Source organism: Ictalurus furcatus, chromosome 9 (genome assembly GCF_023375685.1).
Source record: "Ictalurus furcatus strain D&B chromosome 9, Billie_1.0, whole genome shotgun sequence".
In the NCBI taxonomy this organism is placed as follows: Eukaryota; Metazoa; Chordata; class Actinopteri; order Siluriformes; family Ictaluridae; genus Ictalurus; species Ictalurus furcatus.
In genome coordinates, this window is record NC_071263.1 from 15,449,245 (window position 1) to 15,467,837 (window position 18,593).

At 37.4% G+C, this 18,593-nt stretch overlaps 2 protein-coding genes across 2 annotated transcripts; both read left to right on the plus strand.

The window, feature by feature from the left end:
* Positions 1–411: 411 nt before the first annotated feature.
* Positions 412–4,101, plus strand: kcnk3b (potassium channel, subfamily K, member 3b). The gene is made up of 2 exons (XM_053633554.1): positions 412–738; positions 2,757–4,101. Exons 1-2 carry the CDS (start codon positions 453–455, stop codon positions 3,611–3,613), a joined length of 1,143 nt encoding a protein of 380 aa, XP_053489529.1. The 5' UTR covers positions 412–452; the 3' UTR covers positions 3,614–4,101.
* Positions 4,102–6,687: 2,586 nt separating this feature from the next.
* Positions 6,688–15,688, plus strand: marc1 (mitochondrial amidoxime reducing component 1). The gene is made up of 7 exons (XM_053633624.1): positions 6,688–6,995; positions 8,720–8,890; positions 10,867–11,026; positions 11,442–11,582; positions 11,810–11,871; positions 12,621–12,692; positions 13,074–15,688. The coding sequence occupies exons 1-7, from the start codon at positions 6,754–6,756 to the stop codon at positions 13,186–13,188; spliced, it is 963 nt and encodes a 320-aa protein (XP_053489599.1). The 5' UTR covers positions 6,688–6,753; the 3' UTR covers positions 13,189–15,688.
* Positions 15,689–18,593: the final 2,905 nt, after the last annotated feature.

Here is an 18,593-nt window from a genome sequence, read left to right on the forward strand (position 1 = left end):
CAAAAATATAGTTTGCACTTCATTGCTCCCTGTTGTCCCAATTTCTTGGTGGTGGCTAAAACTACTCACTCCTAGTAACAGGCTATAAAGCAATCATTAACATTAAAAACATATGGCTGTAGAAAAGTCTAGTGGTGAACCTACAGTGACATCAGCCCACCTGCACTACAGGTACAGCGTGTATCTGAAGCTCCTAGTGCTTTCATTATAAGCAGTTACCTAATTTAACCTAAATGACCAATGTCCAAATAAGGTCTCGCTCCTCCCGTTGCTTGGGGGTGGTGCTGAAGGAACAGCTCCCAGTTTCCATCCTGCTCTCTCTCAGGTCCGCTTAGGGATCATCCCACCGGTGAAGCCATGAGGGGTTCCGCAAAGACATGAATCACCAAAGTTCTTCTCACGAACCGGATCTAGCTCCGAAGACGGAAAGATACTTGATTAGCTAACTTAAGATGATGAAGAGGCAGAACGTGCGCACGCTCGCTTTAATTATTTGCACCCTGTCCTATTTGCTAATTGGAGCGGGAGTCTTCGACGCGCTGGAGTCGAAGCAAGAAAAAAGCCAGCGGAGAAAGCTGGACTATCGCAAGTTTCTACTGATGAGCAGGTACAATCTGTCCAAAAACGATTTCGAGCAGATTGAAAAAGTAGTCTTGCTTCTGAAGCCGCACAAAGCCGGAGTGCAGTGGAAGTTCGCCGGCTCTTTTTACTTCGCCATCACTGTGATAACGACCATAGGTGAGGGTCTCTCACTTTCTGCCTATGCGTTTACATTAATTCACCTTTAATATTACCGCGTTCACACACACACACACACACACACACACACACACACACTGATATATATCTCTATCTATCTATCTATCTATCTACATTTACATATCTCTCTCTCTCTCTCTCTCTCTCTCTATATATAATATGCGTGCATATAGGAAGGCAACTATTCATTCAAAACTTGCCCGTAGGACTATCTCTAAATGTTATAAATAATAAATCTGGCACAAGTCTCAGAAATCAACATTTACTATGTTAGGTGGGAGTGGGAATGTGGCTAAACAAAAGTTACATGTAGAAGCTAGAAATAAAACGTTACACACTGTAACTAAAGTCTACTGGATAAAGGTTTCTCATTTTCAAAATTACATTAGTTATATATATATATATATATATATATATATATATATATATATATATGAGAGAAAAGGGAGAAAAGAGAGAGAGATCATAAAAAGACAAGCAAACGATAAGAAATAAACATAGCAGCTTTTAACCTTTCTAATCCTTTACCATGATTATTCTAGTTAAGCAAACAAAAAAGGAACTCATTAACGAGGCTAAATCCCGAAGATATATTAAAAATAGCCTATTTTAATGGCTTAGTGTAGACATTTCTACTGTCACCAAAATGAATTTGAACAGAAATAATACAAGTACATACATTTTATACATATATTTTAATCACTACATTTAGTAACAATCCATCCATAATTTTATGAATTTAATTCTATAAATTATCTTATTTAATTTAAATGTCAGACATAACATTATAGAATGTAGAATGGAAACATTCAAACTATTAAACGTGTTGTACCTAATATAGCACTTACTTAAATTCATGCCCATAATGATGCTAAGTAAGGTATTTTGCAGCAGTTATAATTTATTCTGTTGATAAATAGTGTTTGCATTGCAGGTGTTTGCTCTAAGCTATTTCAGGTTTAGACACTGACCATGGAACACTGAAGAAAGTACACAAATCAGCCACATATCCTAAATCAAATGGTTTGTTCTGCTCCACTCTGGAAAATTTATAGCATCACTATGATAATATTGTGAAAGCTAAGGGTAATGGATGATTGTACTAATATTTATTCAGTGTTCAAACAAAGTAAGTAGATGATATATTCCAGGGGTACGCGCTAGCCTAATGCCATGGGTCAGACATAAACACTCAAAACATTAACTAGTCTGTTTATCCCACTCACTTTCAAATCCAAAGTTGACGATTAACAGCAGCATCTGGATAAATTACTGTGCTGTGTTGTTACCTTGTTAAGGCTCTTTGCTAGATGCCCACTTCTTCTGCAATGATAGAAAACTAAAGTGTGTGTATTGTGATAAGTGCTGGGAATGCTAGATCAAATCTAGCCTTGTGTCCTAAAAGAATATTTTAAGACTTCTCATGGTCTCTGAAACTTGTATATGAAGTGACAATGGGTAATACAGAATTCACTTACATTGTATTATTATTATTGATAATTTCCTAGTATTTTAAATAATGTAAGTTATACTCTGAAATCCTGATCAACTTCAGCAAGAAATTGTTAATACTGTCACAAAAATGATGTGTTGTGATGAAGTGTTCTACTCTGTAGTGAAAATTGTTCGCCTATTTTTCTGCTTAAGTCTGAAATGTTTTACTGCTCTACTAATTCTGGGACACCTGAATTTTGGTCACATTTGTTGGTCACTTACATGCTAAATGAATTCATTTTGTCCCCAATTCAGTGTTTTTTGTTTTTTTTTTAATATTAAAAAAAAAAATTAAAGCACATTATAGCCTTAATTTTTGTCATTCAAAACCATTATAGTGTATATTTCTGGTTAACACAGGTGCATCTTAGTTAAATAATTCAATTTAAAATTATTTAATTTAATTAAATTTAGTTTTGTTCTCTGGTTTCTGATGGGCACATCATACATGGCCTTTGATGTGAAAATGAATGAGAATTACTTTGATGGTTTTTCTCTGTCAGGTTATGGCCATGCTGCCCCCAGCACAGATGCAGGGAAAGCGTTCTGCATGGGCTATGCGCTTCTGGGCATCCCACTCACTCTGGTGATGTTCCAGAGCCTGGGTGAACGCATTAACACCTTTGTCCGCCTCCTGCTGCACAAAGCCAAGAAGTGTGTGGGTCTGCGACGACCAGAGGTCTCCATGGCCAACATGGTGACTATTGGCTTCTTCTCTTGTGTTGGCACCCTTTGCATTGGGGCAGGTGCCTTCTCGCATTATGAGGGCTGGAGCTACTTCCACGCTTTCTACTACTGCTTCATCACTCTGACAACCATCGGTTTTGGGGATTATGTGGCCCTGCAGAAGGACAATGCGCTCCACAATGACCCCCATTACGTGGCCTTTAGCTTTGTCTACATTCTGATGGGCCTGACGGTGATTGGTGCCTTCCTCAACCTGGTAGTGCTGCGTTTTATGACCATGAACGCAGAAGATGAGAGGAGGGATGCAGAACAACGGGCTCTGCTCTCCAAAGACAAGCAGAAAGTGCAACCTCCTCGCCACACCAACCTCCAAACCTTACAAACACAGGAGCAGGACGGTAAGAGGCAAGGACTAAAGAGTGTCTATGCTGAGGTACTTCACTTCCAGACTGTCTGTTCTTGCTTGTGGTATAAGAGTCGGGAGAAGATGGTGATGCTTCCCCAGGACCTGTCCTTCAGTGATGCACTTATGGAGCAGGATAACTTCTTTGAGCCAGACTCCACAGGCTGTGTGTGTAGCTCCCAGCGCTGCTCAGCCATTAGCACTGTGTCCACTGATGTGAGGAGCATCTCCCCCTTCAGACTGCTCTCCAAGAGACGCAGCTCCGTCTAGATGTGTTTAGCATAGGTGATGTCAGATGATAGATGGAAGCTCACAAAAACACTGCTACTGTTTGTTTCTGCTATACATGCATGCATTCAAGTACAGATGCTGGAGCACAGCCTTTGAAGTGTACGTACAAAGAGGAAAGTCAGAGTAGGTTGGTAATTATCGTGTCTTAAGGACACAGTACCTCTTACATGTGTCATGTGTGTGTGAAATGAATTGTCTCCTCCTGAGACCTTATAAACTTTACAGAAAGTAATAATGGACTTCTTGCTACGTCATAATTACATTATACTCCCTGACATGGTGCAATACAATATTCAAAACATAATTTCAACAGTGCTTTATTACGACAATACCAATAGCATACCTTATTATCTCCTCAAATCACTCCTCAAACCTCAAATTTTATTACTAATTAATTATCACATATTGTATCAGTCAAGTTCTTATTGTTTTGTGATCACTAGTTTTATGTCTATATGATGTCATGATTTAATCACATTCGTTTGAAAATTCTATGCTGCACAATGTGCTATAAATCAACTTTGCACCAATATTCTGTTGAAAATGGGTCAATTTGTATGACTTTAATTAAATAAAGATCATTTTATGTACTGTATATTAAATGTACTGTAGATAAAAAAACTGTAACGTGTAGAAGCCCTTTTAATACTGCACGACACTGGAGCAGGACCATGAAAATGAAACACCTATAACATAACCACTGATCCAGATGGCATGCCAACATGACTTCTGTTCTTTCCCTGGCTCTGTCCAGCCTCGGACAAGAATAGTCTCCCCCTTTGAAGACAGTTACAGTATATTAACCTCATAAGAGTTGCATGGTGTGAGGTACAAGAACTGAAGATGATGCAAGATGATGAATGTCTACAAACATTCTGTTCTGTTCTGTTCTGTTGTAGTGATGATGAGTAGCACAAGGTTAGCCACAGCAACAACGATTACACAAATCACACACATCTCATTAATATACCCCATGGCCTGTCCACACCTCAAAATGATACAAATTTGAAAGGCAATATATTTTTCTCTATCTGTACTGTATAAGAAGTGCAAACATGGCCCTTTTGTTTTTTTAGATTAGTGGTTAAAAAAAAAAAAAATACAGCTGCTTTGCATTAGGTCTCTGCTTTGTCTCAGCATTGATCTGTTCATAGTATCTTGTGTATTCCCTTCTGACTCATAGACAGCTTGCTGATCAGGCTATGTTTGGCCCATATGGGCAAGTGTGCCATCCTCTGATGCTGCCAAGGAGAAAGCGCTTCGTGCTCGAGACTTTGCCTTGAGCTATTAGGTCTGCATGACAGTGCAACAGAAGGCAGAAGGAGTGCCACTGCAACAAATGCCTATATGGCCTCCCCATGGTGGCAGCATCTGTTGCAATATTCCTTATCATGGCTATAGATATTCACATTCATGGAAAAAGTAAAAATAGCTCTGACCAGTAGGTCACTGGGGGCAGAACATGATGTACACCTCAGTTGTGGCTTTTGTTTTGCTGCCAAGCAACTAAGACAAATAACGTTCCTGATTTGACACTGAAAGATAAAAAAAATCTGACCACCACACTTTTTGGCATTTCCACTGATTCAAATTCCCATTAAAACCTCAAACCACATCTGCATTATATTTATATATTTTATACATTTATATATATTTATAATATGAATAAATATATAATTTTTTTTAGGTCAAACAAAACTAAAGGGTGTCCCAAAAGTCTCCATACATACAGTAGGAGACTATGTATTCCAGCACCATGCCGGTTGTGATTTCATCAGTGGATGTTCATGGACGTCCCCCACTTGGTTGGTCTGCAACACTTCCAGACTTTTTACTGCAAAAGATGGAGAAAATCTTTTAAAACCAGTAAGCTCTAACATTTCATTCTCTTCACGTAGACTCTATTAGTTCCAGTGGTTATGGCTCTGGGTTACTGATCAGATGGTCGGGGGGCACTGTTTGGCCCTTGAGTAAGGCCCTTACTCACTGTATCATAGCTGACCCTGCACTCTGACTCCAGCTTCAAAACAAGCTGGGATATGTAAAAAAAAGAATTTCTGTAATGTGCTGTAATGTATATGTGACAAATAAAGGCTTCTTCTTCTATAGTTTATTGATTACCAATTAAAATATAGGCGACTTGCCACTTTCCTACTAGGGGGTGCAGGAGGCAGAACAAGAGGGAGATTTACGTTATTTAATTGTGGAAAAGTTGTAGCTAGTTAAAGTCTTTTTAATACAGTGCAGTTATGACCTAAACTTTACTTTGGGACTCGATAATAAATTCATGCAGAATTGTTTTTTTGTCATATTAGCTAGGCCTACTTTTATTAATTTGTCATTTATTTCACATTTACACTCATTTGGCTGATACTTTTGTCCATAGCGACTTACAGCTGAGACATGACTTGAGAGCCAAACGACGACCGCTGACCTTCTGATCAGTAACCCAGAGCCTTAACCACTGAAACTAATAGTTTCCATGAAGAGAATGAAATGTTAGCGCTTACTGGTTTTAAAAGATTTCCCCCTTTTTCGCAGTAACTGGTAAATATAAAACAGTCTTTTAAGAATTTCCAGAATTTTCTAAATAGTACACCAATGCAAGAGCAATCCTAAATTACTGAGCCTCAAAACAGACCAAAAATGGACTAAGGACCAAAAATGTAGAAAACCAAACAAAAAACCAGTCTGGACACAAACAATATAGCTGCTCCCCTTTAAAACGACCTGTGGGTTACTGGCTTTCTCTAATTTGTCCTCCGAAACTAAACAGAAAGGTAAACATAGCAGGTAAAGAGAACTTATTTTGTAATGATGGGCTGAGAGACTCGTGAAACGGTAAAAGTACTGTCAAATGACACATATTTAGCAATATGTCATTCAGAAATGTTATTCATAACTCTGCATGACCAACCAGAAAGCAGTCCACACACAAAAAAAATTGTCTTAATCCAGTATAAATAAACGGACAAAATCCTGCGCCTTTAAAAGTAGGCCTAGCTCAGAGTGTGGAGATTTTCATTGGCTGCACTGTGTTCAACTCACGCGCACTGCTGCGATATTCATAACGTTTTTCAGCAGACTCGTTCACATTAACCTTATCCCGGAAGCTGAAAATGGATTTTCTGGTTAAACTATTTGCCCAGAACAGGAAAGTAGCTTTTTGCATGACAGGGACGGCTGTGGCTTTGCTCGGACTCGCGCTTGGTTACAGATACACGCGCAGGCAGAAAAAGTTAACTCGAGTCGGTGTTGTGTCACAGTTGTTGCTTCATCCCATGAAGTCTGGGAAAGCGGTGTGTGTTCCTGCAGCCGAGTGTCTGAGAATGGGCCTTAAATGTGGAGATCTTCGTGACCGGTGAGGTTTACAGCAATAGTTTGCAGGTTATCACGGCAAAATATTGTGCATGTGCGATTGCCAATGCCAAAGATACCTGTGTGCAAAAGACATCCATTCAGACAGCCGTTCAAAAAACCAACCAAACAAATAAATAAATAAACAAATCAATCAAATTAGGTTTCCCATAATAATTAAATATTTTCTAAAAGGTCTCATTTACGATAGGGATTAAGTTTCTAATAAAATTAGAAAAAAGTACTTTCTTTACCAAACTAGTTTTTGTTTCAGTGCAATTTCTGCAACACATCAACAAATATTTGCTAAAGCTTTATATAGCTTACGTGTAACTTTCATATTTTGTTAGACAAGTTAAACCAGCAGTGCTTTCCATTATTTGTTTAAAATAAAGTAAGTAGCATTACTGAGTCAGGAAGAATAGCCTGCTTTCTAACATGGTGTTTCTGAGCTCCTGTGAGTCATTCTGGGAAGCATGGAGTAATAAATATGGGGAAACAAAATAAACACGTGTACAGGTTCTGCACTCTTCCACTGTTTCGTTCAATGTTTTTTTTTTAGTTGAAAAGTTTTGTAATTACAGCTGGCAGATCGCTACAAAATAGGTTTAGTATTGAAGGCCCAAAGGCAAATAAGACGATTTACTCCATGTTACTCCAATCTGTTGTATTAGTGCCATCTACATGACAATAGCTATGCAGCCGGTGTGGTAGAGTTCCTCATCTTGTTTTTATATTATATTTATATTGTATTATATTATCTTTGATAGCAATGTGGGTTTCAAACCGATTGACGGTTGTACAGGAAATTAAAGCGGTATTAGCAACAGGTGAGTGCAGACAGTTTAAAGTTCACTTGGCTCGGATGACCAACAATGCTGTCTCAACTGAGAACTCGTATTGTTTGTCCCTATGCTTGTTAAATTTATATATATATATTCCTGACAACTTCGCTTAGTTGGCTCAAATAGTTAAAGCTAGTGGATGAGATATTTGGACATGTACATCTTCACTCCAACTATTGGCACGAAATACAGTCCGGCTGCTATTAGTTTCCATGTGGGGTTGCAACATTGATGAAGTTAACTTTGCTCATAATAATGAAATCACTAGCCTGATGACTTTGTCTTGTCAACAGTGTAAATTACCAGCTTAAGACTTCTGGCCACTTTGTCACATCATGTTGCTGTCACTGTGAACAGAGTATATGCTATAGTGAAATGGTAAGGTCTGTTAAACTTGCTGAATGTTGTCAACAAACTCACGTAGCCACTTGGCATTCTTATGAATATTGGCTGTTTTGATCATATGTGGATCAAAGCTGTGGATAAATAAACACCTCACACACAGGGACCTGCAGAAAAAAGGGCATGTATCTGATGTTTGCATTACACTGGACGGTACCAATGTAATCATGCCCATCATCAAACAACCAGGGATTTTGCATGTGTGCAAATTTATACTATAGGGAAACAGAACATGGTTAATATTAACAAGATATTAACAGCGTACTGTATATGGTGAAAGCAACAAACCCAAATGATTAAGAAAAGTAAATTTCTCCATATACAGATGTTTTCATATGTTTTCCAGAATTACTGGCACACTTCATAAAAACGAGTAAAAATGATTGTATGAAATAAACATTACACACAATAATCAAAAATAATTTGGATTTGTTGCTGCATCATACCCTAACTGTCTGACATCCTGTATGTGTCATTGCAGTCACTGGCTGGTCATTACAGAAGATGGCCACATGGTGACAGGGAGACAGCAGCCTCGCTTAGTTCTTGTGTCTCTGACTTGTGAGGGGGACCAGGTCTGTCTCAATGCTCCTGAGATGGAGGAGCTCAAGTTTCCCCTTAACCAGCCCAGCAATCCCATCTTTAAGTGCAGGTAGCTAAACGTTTGGATGTTGCAAAGTGAAACCATTTTATATATTGTTATAATTTACACATGTTCTGTGTTCAAGAGTAAACATGAACTTCAAAATATATTCACCCAGCATGGGTTTGGTCATAAATGTTTTTTTATGATTTAAGAAATCTTGAGCGTGTTCATACATATACAGTGTGTCCACTAATATTTGCAACCTTAGTAAATATGAGCAAATTGTCTTTATTGTTTAACCTTTTGATCATTTGTTAAAAGAATTCACAAAAATACTGAGCTCTCATGTATATCAAACAATTGCAAACACAACACAGGTTAAAAAGATATCTTTGCTAAATATAGGTGTGAAACAATTATTGGCATCCCTATGAATTCATATGAGAGAAATATATTTGAAGTATATTCCCATTGATATAACATTTTTTTTTTATACACCTGGGTGACTAGGAACAGGAAATTGTTCAACCATGGCTTCCTGTTTGAATTCCCTTAGTCATTCATCACAATGGCTAAGACCAAGGAATATAGCTGTTATGTGCGCCTAAAGGTTGTTGAGCTTCACAAAATGGGAAGTCGCTATAAGAAAATAGCAAAAGCATTGAGAATGCCCATTTCCACCATTAGGGCAATAATTAAGAACTTCCAGTCAATTGGAAATGGTATGAATCAACCTGGAATTGGATGTGTGTCTATATTGTCTCAACATATTGTCAGTAGGGTGGTTCAAGTGGTCAAAACTCTCCAAGGATCACAGCTGGAGAATTGCAGAAGTTAGTTGCGTCTTAGGGTCAGAAAGTCTCCAAAACTACAAGCCGAAGTCGCGTACATCAAGTTGTTTGGAAGGGATTCAAGAAAAAAAAAGCCTCTACTCTCATCCAAAAACAAACTCAAGCATCTTCAGTTTGGCAGACACTACTGGAACTTCAAATGACACCGCGTTCTATGGTCAGATGAATCCAAAATAGAGATTTTTTGGCAGTAAAAACCAGAGGTGGTTTTGGCACACAGAGAGGTAGCAATATGGAAAATTACCTCATGCCCACGGTTAAATATGGTGGTGGCTCTATTGTTTTTAGGCTTTTTTTTCTGCCAGAGAACTTGGACATTTTGTTAGGATACATGGCATCATGGGCTCAAATATCAACTGGCATTAAATATCCAGAAATATTGAAGGAAAACCTGACCACCTTGGCCAGAAAGCTTAAAATGGGCTGTGGTTGGATTTTCCAGCAGGACAGTGATCTAAAACATACATCAAAATCAACACAAAAATGGTTTACTGACCACAAAATCAAGGTCCTGCCATGGCCATCCCAGTCCCCTGACTTGAAACCCATAGAAAACCTGTGGGGTGAACTGAAGAAGAGAGTACACCAGTGTGGACCTAGAAATTGGAAGGATCTGGAGACATTGTGTATGGGGGAATGGTCTCGGATCCCTTGCCATGTATTCTCCATCCTCATCAGGCATTATAGGAGAAGACTCGGAGCTATTATCTTGGCAAAGTGAGGTAGCACAAAGTATTGACTAAAAGGGTGCCAATAATTATTGCACACATATAGTTCAAGTTTATATATATATATATATATATATATATATATATATATATATAGATATATATATATATATAGAGATATATATATATATATATATATATATATATAGAGATATATAAAAATCTCTCTCTCTCTCTCTCTCTCTCTCTCTCTATATATATATATATATATATATATAGATAGATAGATAGATAGATAGATAGATATAAAAACCTGTTTTGTTTGCAATTTTTTTTATATCCCATGAGAGCACGGTATTTTTTTGTAATTTTTTTAAATCAAAATGTTAAACAATAGACAATTTTTCACAGCCTTCTTTGCTCATATTTACCAAGGGTGCCATTATTAGTGGAGGGCACTATAGGTGTTTTTCTTCCTGTTAATGATAAACCAATCACAGAACAGTTAACTTCCTGTTTGTAGGGTGTTTAGTTCAGACACTGAAGGCAGAGACTGTGGTGATGAAGTATCTAACTGGTTCACTCGATATCTGGCAGCAGACAAGACCTTCCGCTTGGTGCACTTTGAACCTCAGTTAAAGGCGCGAGCGCCTCCTGAGAAAGGCTTTCCCAAGGATGAAAAGGTTTGGTCTAAAAATGTATAGAGCTTGCAAGACATTATTCATGGATACTGACCTGTGCCTGTTATTGTAAATCTAAATTTTAATGAACATATTTATCCCACTGACATCATTATAAATAGGCATAGAGAAAGCTCATCAAAGTAGCAATGTATGTGAATGAACACTGTGCATTATTAATAATGTGATTCCTGCTCATGTTTAACGTGGTATTTAAGGCAATATTTTTTCTCTTTAAATGCATTTTATTTGAAACATTAATTATTGTAAGTCACAGTACACCTCTGTACATGATTTCACGATTTCAGGTTGTTTAAAAATCAAAAGTCTGTTTTTGTGTATGATAGATGATTTACTTTGACTTTTATTTCTGTAAACTGGTGTATCGGTTATCTTTAGTTGTGTTGTGGTTGCCTAGGTGGCTTATCCTGACGCTGCTCCTGTCATGTTGATGTCCGAGTCTTCTCTGTATGACTTGAGCAGCAGAATGGATCGTGACATCTCTGTTTGTCAGTTCCGGCCCAGCATTGTGGCCAGCGACTGTGAGCCTTTCAGTGAGGTATGAAGCCATTACTTTCATTTAAACTGAAAATGGTAAGTGTTCTAGATTTTCAGTACATTTGTTATTAGAGAATATTGCCTCTCTTTTTCTATGATCATCAGTTTCAGGATCTTGAAACCCAAAACAAGTACATAAGACTTCTTTTCCTCTCTTTCATGAAAACGATGTACTGTACAGTGAGATTAAGTTTATCTAGATTTAGTAATTATTTGTTTCATGTATAGGACTCATGGGACTATGTACAGATTGGCCAAGTGGAGATGCAGAGAGTTATGGGCTGTGGAAGGTACTCATATAAGTGATACAATCACATTAACGTGTACATGCAGGGCTGTCTGTCTATCTAATCTATCTATCTATTTATTTATTTATATCCCACTCCTGTCTGCTCTCACAGAAGATTTGACCAATTTGACCAAGATTTGACCAATCTTCAGTAAATGCTTTCTCCTGGTCAGGGTCACTGCCATGTTGAAATAACTATTTTTAAAAAAATATATTTTGGGGAAATAGATCCAGCTAAGTTTATTTGAAAATACTGTTTGAATGGTAAAAATACAAACAGTATTTTCAAATAAACTTAGCTGGATCTGTTTCCCCATAATATAAAAAAAATTGTTATTTCAACATGGCAGTGACCCTGACCAGGAGAAAGCATTTACTGAAGATGATTGAATGAATCAGTGAATGAATAAAGGCTAGTTTGTCTGATATAAATGGGGAAATGTTGTGCAGCACCTCATGAGCACCCATGTTAATCATTATAACCTTTCTTTGTATTGTGAGCTTTATTTAGTACATTTACATCATTTATCAGATGCCTACATCCAGAGGGACTTACAGAAGTGCTTTGTAGTTTCTGTCAAAGACATTTCTTCATGCTAGGTTCATATCTGTCCTGTTCTCCCATCTCTTTTTTTTTTTTTCCTCTCTTGGGTTCTGTGGTATCGTATTCGCTATGCACTCATCTCTGATGTACTTTGAACTAGCAGCATGTTTTGTGAGAACTCTGTCTGGTGTGTATTTATTGTGCAGGTGTATTTTCACCACTGTTGATCCTGAAACTGGAATAATCACTAGAAAAGAGCCACTGGACACTCTCAGAACGTAAGTAAACTCTCCAATCACAATGCATACACAATAGGCCCATGATATAAACACACACACACATTTTTGGAGATGATGAGCAACTTTTATTATGATGGTGCTGGCACATTTTCTCTGTGTTAATAAGTGACACATTATATTATATTTAACTCATGATGGCACTTAGCTTTTGACTTTAATTGTCTATTGACAGAGTGAGTCTGAACCATAAAACTTTTTAAAAGCCTTGCCTATTCGCAACTGTTTCTGTTATAATCAGCCTTATATTTGTGTTTTGTTGTTTTCTGGTCTTCCAATTTAAAATTTTCTTTCTGGCCTTTTTTGCTTTTTGTGTTATCTTATATTATATTATCTGATATTATCTTATATTATCCGTTCTAGTTATCGGCTAACCGACCCTGCCCAGAAAACTGCACCAATACTTGGGCAATACTACACAGTGAAGAAAACTGGGACCTTCCATGTTGGTGATCCCATATACAGAATTAGTTACTGAGGAAGGACATGATGGACCTAACATGAAGCTCAAATCTTAGAACAAATATATAATTCATGTCAATGTAATATGCAAATTTGCATGTCATTAGTGCTTACAACCAACACTACTTTGTGTGCATAATGTACATGTGCAGATGTTCCTTAAGAAGTTTAAAGGAAAACACTGAATAGAATTAAATGTGAATGATTTATCATTTATTAGCTGGGCAGCTATAATTGGTGTTGGCCTCACACATGCTATTGATTCTGTGGTACATAATGCTTTTTTTTCTTTTTTTTTTTTTGGTAATGTTATAATATTAAATACAGGTGATTATTATTCAAGCCAGTACAACTCGTAATTCTAAAATGAATATTTTACAAGTGTAAAGTGTGTGTAATAGGTGTGCTACTTTGGTGTACTTCCAATAGGAGGTGCCATAAGATCAGTTAAAACACTAGGTTACAATAAGTTGTATTAATTTATTAATACAACTTAATACAACCAGTTTATTAATTACACCTACCTTATATTGCACTCAGTGGTATATCTACCATATTAGTGAATTTTGTTGATATTCAGTCCAATAATGGAAAGGGATGACCACATCAACACCCACCAATGTGGGTAGAGTATGATTCTCAGAACAGCAATGACACTGACACGATAGTGTGGCACTGTATCAACCATTTTTGTACACCGTGTACAATTACTGCACTTTATTAGGCACACCTACCTTGTTGATACCTTGTAGGTGTACAATTAGAAACTACGCCTTATAATTTTTTTTTTTCCAGGCACAATTTATGTTAATCCATCAATGTCACTTTCTGAACATAGGGCTGTTATTGACGGGATATTTTTGGTTGCTGGTTGTTCTTAGCCCTGTAATGATATTCAGTTTGTTTAAAAAATGTTCAGCATTACTGATGTACTTGTGCCAGTGCCGGATGCCCTACCATATTAGTGTCACCGCAAGTCAGAATGATCCACTTTCCCAATAATATCTGGTCAGAGGTGGTCCTGTGGGGGTCCCTTTCTGTTTGTGTGTAGAGTTAAGGGAAGCTGACTAACTGCATATCATCAGATGGGCTACAGTCAGCAATTGTATGGCTACAGTGTGCACCTTGCTGTTGTCTTTATTTGGTCTTTGGTTTCATTTATTAACATTTACATGAATAATGACCATTAATTATTGCAATAATTTAAATTTTAAATTGCATTTCCATAAAAATGTGTACTGTTCCTATTCAGATTTGGAAAGCTAAAAGGTCTATTTTCTGAACAATATATTCATATAAACTGATTATCAAACAGGTCCACAAAATCTGTTAATGCTGGCTAATTGTGCTTCATTTAGATTGCATTGCTAATATTTTGCACTCACTTTTCTTCACTGAATGCAAAATAAACAAAAATGATACAAATAATGTAAATAAATAAAAAAGTGGTAATTTTTTCAAACTAGCAAAGCATTCACAATATATAAAAGCAGAAGGAAATGAATGAATAACAAAGAGATAAAGAACTAAGGGAGTCTCTGAGCTTGGGAAACCTGACTAGACTTGCAGTCTTTAAGCTAACTGTTTAACTTGCACCAAATTTGATAGGTTTAGCAAATAGACAGTCCGTATTTCATTGCTGAAATCATAGACTAATCAAATCATAGACTACCTGAGCCAGTTTTTTCCCCTCCCAAGCATTAGCACTCCACAGAGTTCACCGATCTGTCCTTAATAAACTGGGCAGATAGCTACAGCTACCATGTTTTTCACTTATTTGGACTGAGTAAATGCATTTTCTATAAAGTAATGTACTTTCTGGCAGAGTTCCTTCAGTTTTGCCTCAAGCAAATGCCAGTGCTGCTGTGTAAAGTCTTACCAACCGGTAAGTCCAGGCCACCATTACTGCGGTCAGGGTTAAAAACAATAATATTTTGGTTTGTTATGCAAGATATTCCATCCCTTTCCCTTTATCTCAGAAATAAAATGTGTGTATCCTGCACATTCAGTTCACTGGCCTAGAGGGAAAGCTGTCTGGAGGAAGCTTATAAAATATGTGCCATTAGGTTATTACTGTTGCAAAGTAAAGTACTATAGCCTTTTGACATGCATTTCTCTGTCTCTTAAGCCATTGGGGGTCATTAAGTTTTTACAGCCTTCCATAGCTCAATAAATATTTTGCACACCATGAAGCAAAGCACGCAATATTTCAGTGGGGTCTAGTAACTATGCGACCTAAACAGGTTCTAGTATGTCTGAAGATGATACTGTTTTTTCTTGGTTTGTAATATCACGCAATGAAAACCTGTCAAGCTGCTAAAGCTTGTAGGGTAAAACAGTTTTTAACGTTTCAGAATTCAACTGAATTTTAACATTTACAACAGAAATTTAAATATAAACTCAGTCACTAGGAAACATTTGTATAAATAAGGCATTTTAAAATGTACAGTAAATAAAAAAAAAGAAAAAGAAAGTAATGCTCAATAAATTCTCAATGTTGTAAACAAGCATATGGCCAGAATCCAGGTTTCTTTTTCCATTCTTGTTTTTCTGGTGCAGGATATAAAGTCCTCCACTAGGTGGCACTATTAGAATGATTATAAATGAAATTATTCGTTTGCATTTCCTTATGTGGGTATATGTGCTCATTTCAAAAGAAAGTAATTGAAAAATCAAACATAAAAAGACATTAATCATGTCTTACGTGTGATGCCCTTTAGTTGATTTTTGAGCAGAGTTAACTTAGATATATGCTTAATTCCACTGCAACATAGATTAATAGATTACATATACATAGATTACATCTATTCATCTAGATTGATGCTAGATTGACATTGTTTTCTGTATTTTCTTAGGTTTTTTTTGTACATTTAAAAAAAAAAAAAAAAGACACGTTAGACATATATAATGGTGACCTTTTTTTTTTTGTCTGGACCTAGATGGATTACTCCCAGTGTCGACACAGCTGACTCTATAATAATCAGTGTAACATTTACGAAGTATATAATTTATCTAAATCTAAACAGTAAATGCTAAGTTGCATACCATACATACATGATTTAAAACGTAGCTTTTACATTTCACTCTCACATCAATTTGGAAAACTGTAACAAATATGACATGCAGAGAAATATAACACCAATTTATAAGCAACATTCTCTTCTAAGCATATTAGTAGTCTTTAATTGCAGGCTTTAGTGCACCTTATAGGAAGGTGTATGTGAGCCCTTGCACTTTCAGTATATTAGTACTTTTGTGCAATATGGGATGATATCTCAAGCGTTTATTCCTGGCTAAGGAAAAAAAAAATGTTGGGAATCATTCAGGTGAGCTGCACAGGGGGAGCACTTTTAGGAAATATGCAGGCAATTATTTGACACTAATAATGCAAAACAAAGAAAGATCTGAATGTTTTACAACATAGTATGTCTTAAAGGTCAGGGTTAAAATTGTGGTTTGACTGGAGCACTGAAGTTTGTAAGGATGAGGAGGGAAAAGAGTGCCAGATCTGGATTCACATCACTTGGATACGTTCAGTGCCTGTTACTTTGAAACGGAAGTAGGACAGGGATCCATCCATCCATCCATCCATCTTCTATACCGCTTATCCTTTTCAGGGTCACAGGGAACCTGGAGTCTATCCCAGGGAGCATTGGGCACAAGGCAGGGTACACCCTGGACAGGGTGCCAATCCATCGCAGGGCACAATCAGTAGGACAGGGATCTCATTTTTGGCATGTGTGTCAGAGTTATACTCTTTGAGATGGAGTGTGCATAAAGAATGCAAGTTCTCTATTTATAAATACATGTACAAATGCTGTTATATGTGTGTGGCTTGATCCGTGTTTTAAGTCACAAATTAGAATCAGAATCTTTTATTTGCCATATGCAAGTGTACAATGAGTTTGTTTTGGTATGCAATATGAAATGTACACAATACACCATAATTTATATGATAAACAGTAATTTACAGTAAACATCAGCGATTGTTATGTATGATTGCTGTGCAGTGGGCTGTGAAATGCAAGTATTATTGTAAATGTCAAGAAGGTTGCAGAGATGGGATGTGGGAAGGGAGCTGGCACTTAAGGATTTTCTCTCCAGATCTACACTGTAGTTTCTGCTTGGAGTGAGCAGATGTAGAGCTGTACCAGATACAGATGGAAGATGTGATGACTGACTGATTTTTTTTTTTAAATCACTGATTAGAAATGAACCAGCAGTGCTTGTGACAACTTAAACTTATCAGTTGAGCATTCTTGTTTATTGTGGTATGCCCCCCCCCCCATCCCCCCATCCCCCCATCCCATTTGAGGTCCTGTTGGATAATTGTCCCCAGGAATGTGGGAAGCAGAGAGACTGACGCCAGAGCCATGTATTTCCAAAGGAAAGGGTGGAGTGTGCTTTAAGCAGTAATCATTTACCATCTCCATAGTCTTCTGAACAGTCATCTCCAGGTTAGAATCCAGGACTCATTACCATTTGACATCACCAATTGAATCATCAGGAGATTAGAAAAGCTTGAGCAATTCACTATTAGAAGTACAGTCATTGAAGTAGAATGAGCAGAGCGTTGGTGACTAGAGCACATGGCCCTGTGGGTCAGTTCTGAGGTAGAGAGGGTCTGAAATGTGGTTACCCACCTTGACATTCCGTTTCCTATTAGTGGAGAAATTAATGAATCCAGTGGCAGATGGGCAGGGAGACAGTGTTGTCTGTAATAACCTGTCTGTAATTGTTTAGGCAGGAGACTGCTTCCTGGAAACTGGTGATAATGTTCAGCAAAGGTGAGAAACAGCTGATCAACACAGTGCCTGCTTCCCACAGTGTTGCTGCTGACACACAATCAGGGTTAACTGCCTTTTTAGGCTTCTGTTTCCCAAATAAAAGCAGCTGCCCTGATGTTTGGTCATAGGGAGGGTGCAGGGGAGAGGGCTGTATGTTCAGGTAAGAACATACAAGGTAAGGACTGTCAGTGGTGAATATTTAGGTGACCAGGTCTGTAAATGGGGTGACAAACTGGCTGCTCAAGATCCTGTTTCTTAAAACTTCAATAAAAAGTTTTCAGCAGGTTTGGAAGCCTGCCCTGATATTACTGAGTATTGCTTTGTAGTTTGTAATGTTCTGGTAACCCCTCCAAATTGAAAATGCTGTTTGTCCTGGTATTGCAGTTTGGCAGCTCTGATTGTCTTATTAAGAGTATACTTGTCTCTTCTGTTTACCTTTCTCCTGTGAGCCTCTTCCTAGGAAGAGCATCATTTCCTTAGAATCAAGGTTTGTTTTTATTACACTGCTGAATTGTTCTGCGAATGGCATGCTGTGATAAAGCCATATTCACTTTCGTTCTCTGCAAATAATTTGGTATCACTTAGTGCAAGCATTACTTAAGTATGAGGCCTGGATTTGAAGGCAGAATTCTGT

Coding starts and splice junctions, on each gene's coding strand:
- kcnk3b (XM_053633554.1), top strand. CDS start 453: ATGATGAAGAGGCAGAACGTGCGCACGCTCGCTTTAATTATTTGCACC. Junction 739..2,756: donor CACTGTGATAACGACCATAG/GTGAGGGTCTCT, acceptor TTTCTCTGTCAG/GTTATGGCCATGCTGCCCCC.
- marc1 (XM_053633624.1), top strand. CDS start 6,754: ATGGATTTTCTGGTTAAACTATTTGCCCAGAACAGGAAAGTAGCTTTT. Junction 6,996..8,719: donor TGTGGAGATCTTCGTGACCG/GTGAGGTTTACA, acceptor GTGTCATTGCAG/TCACTGGCTGGTCATTACAG. Junction 11,872..12,620: donor AGAGTTATGGGCTGTGGAAG/GTACTCATATAA, acceptor TTTATTGTGCAG/GTGTATTTTCACCACTGTTG.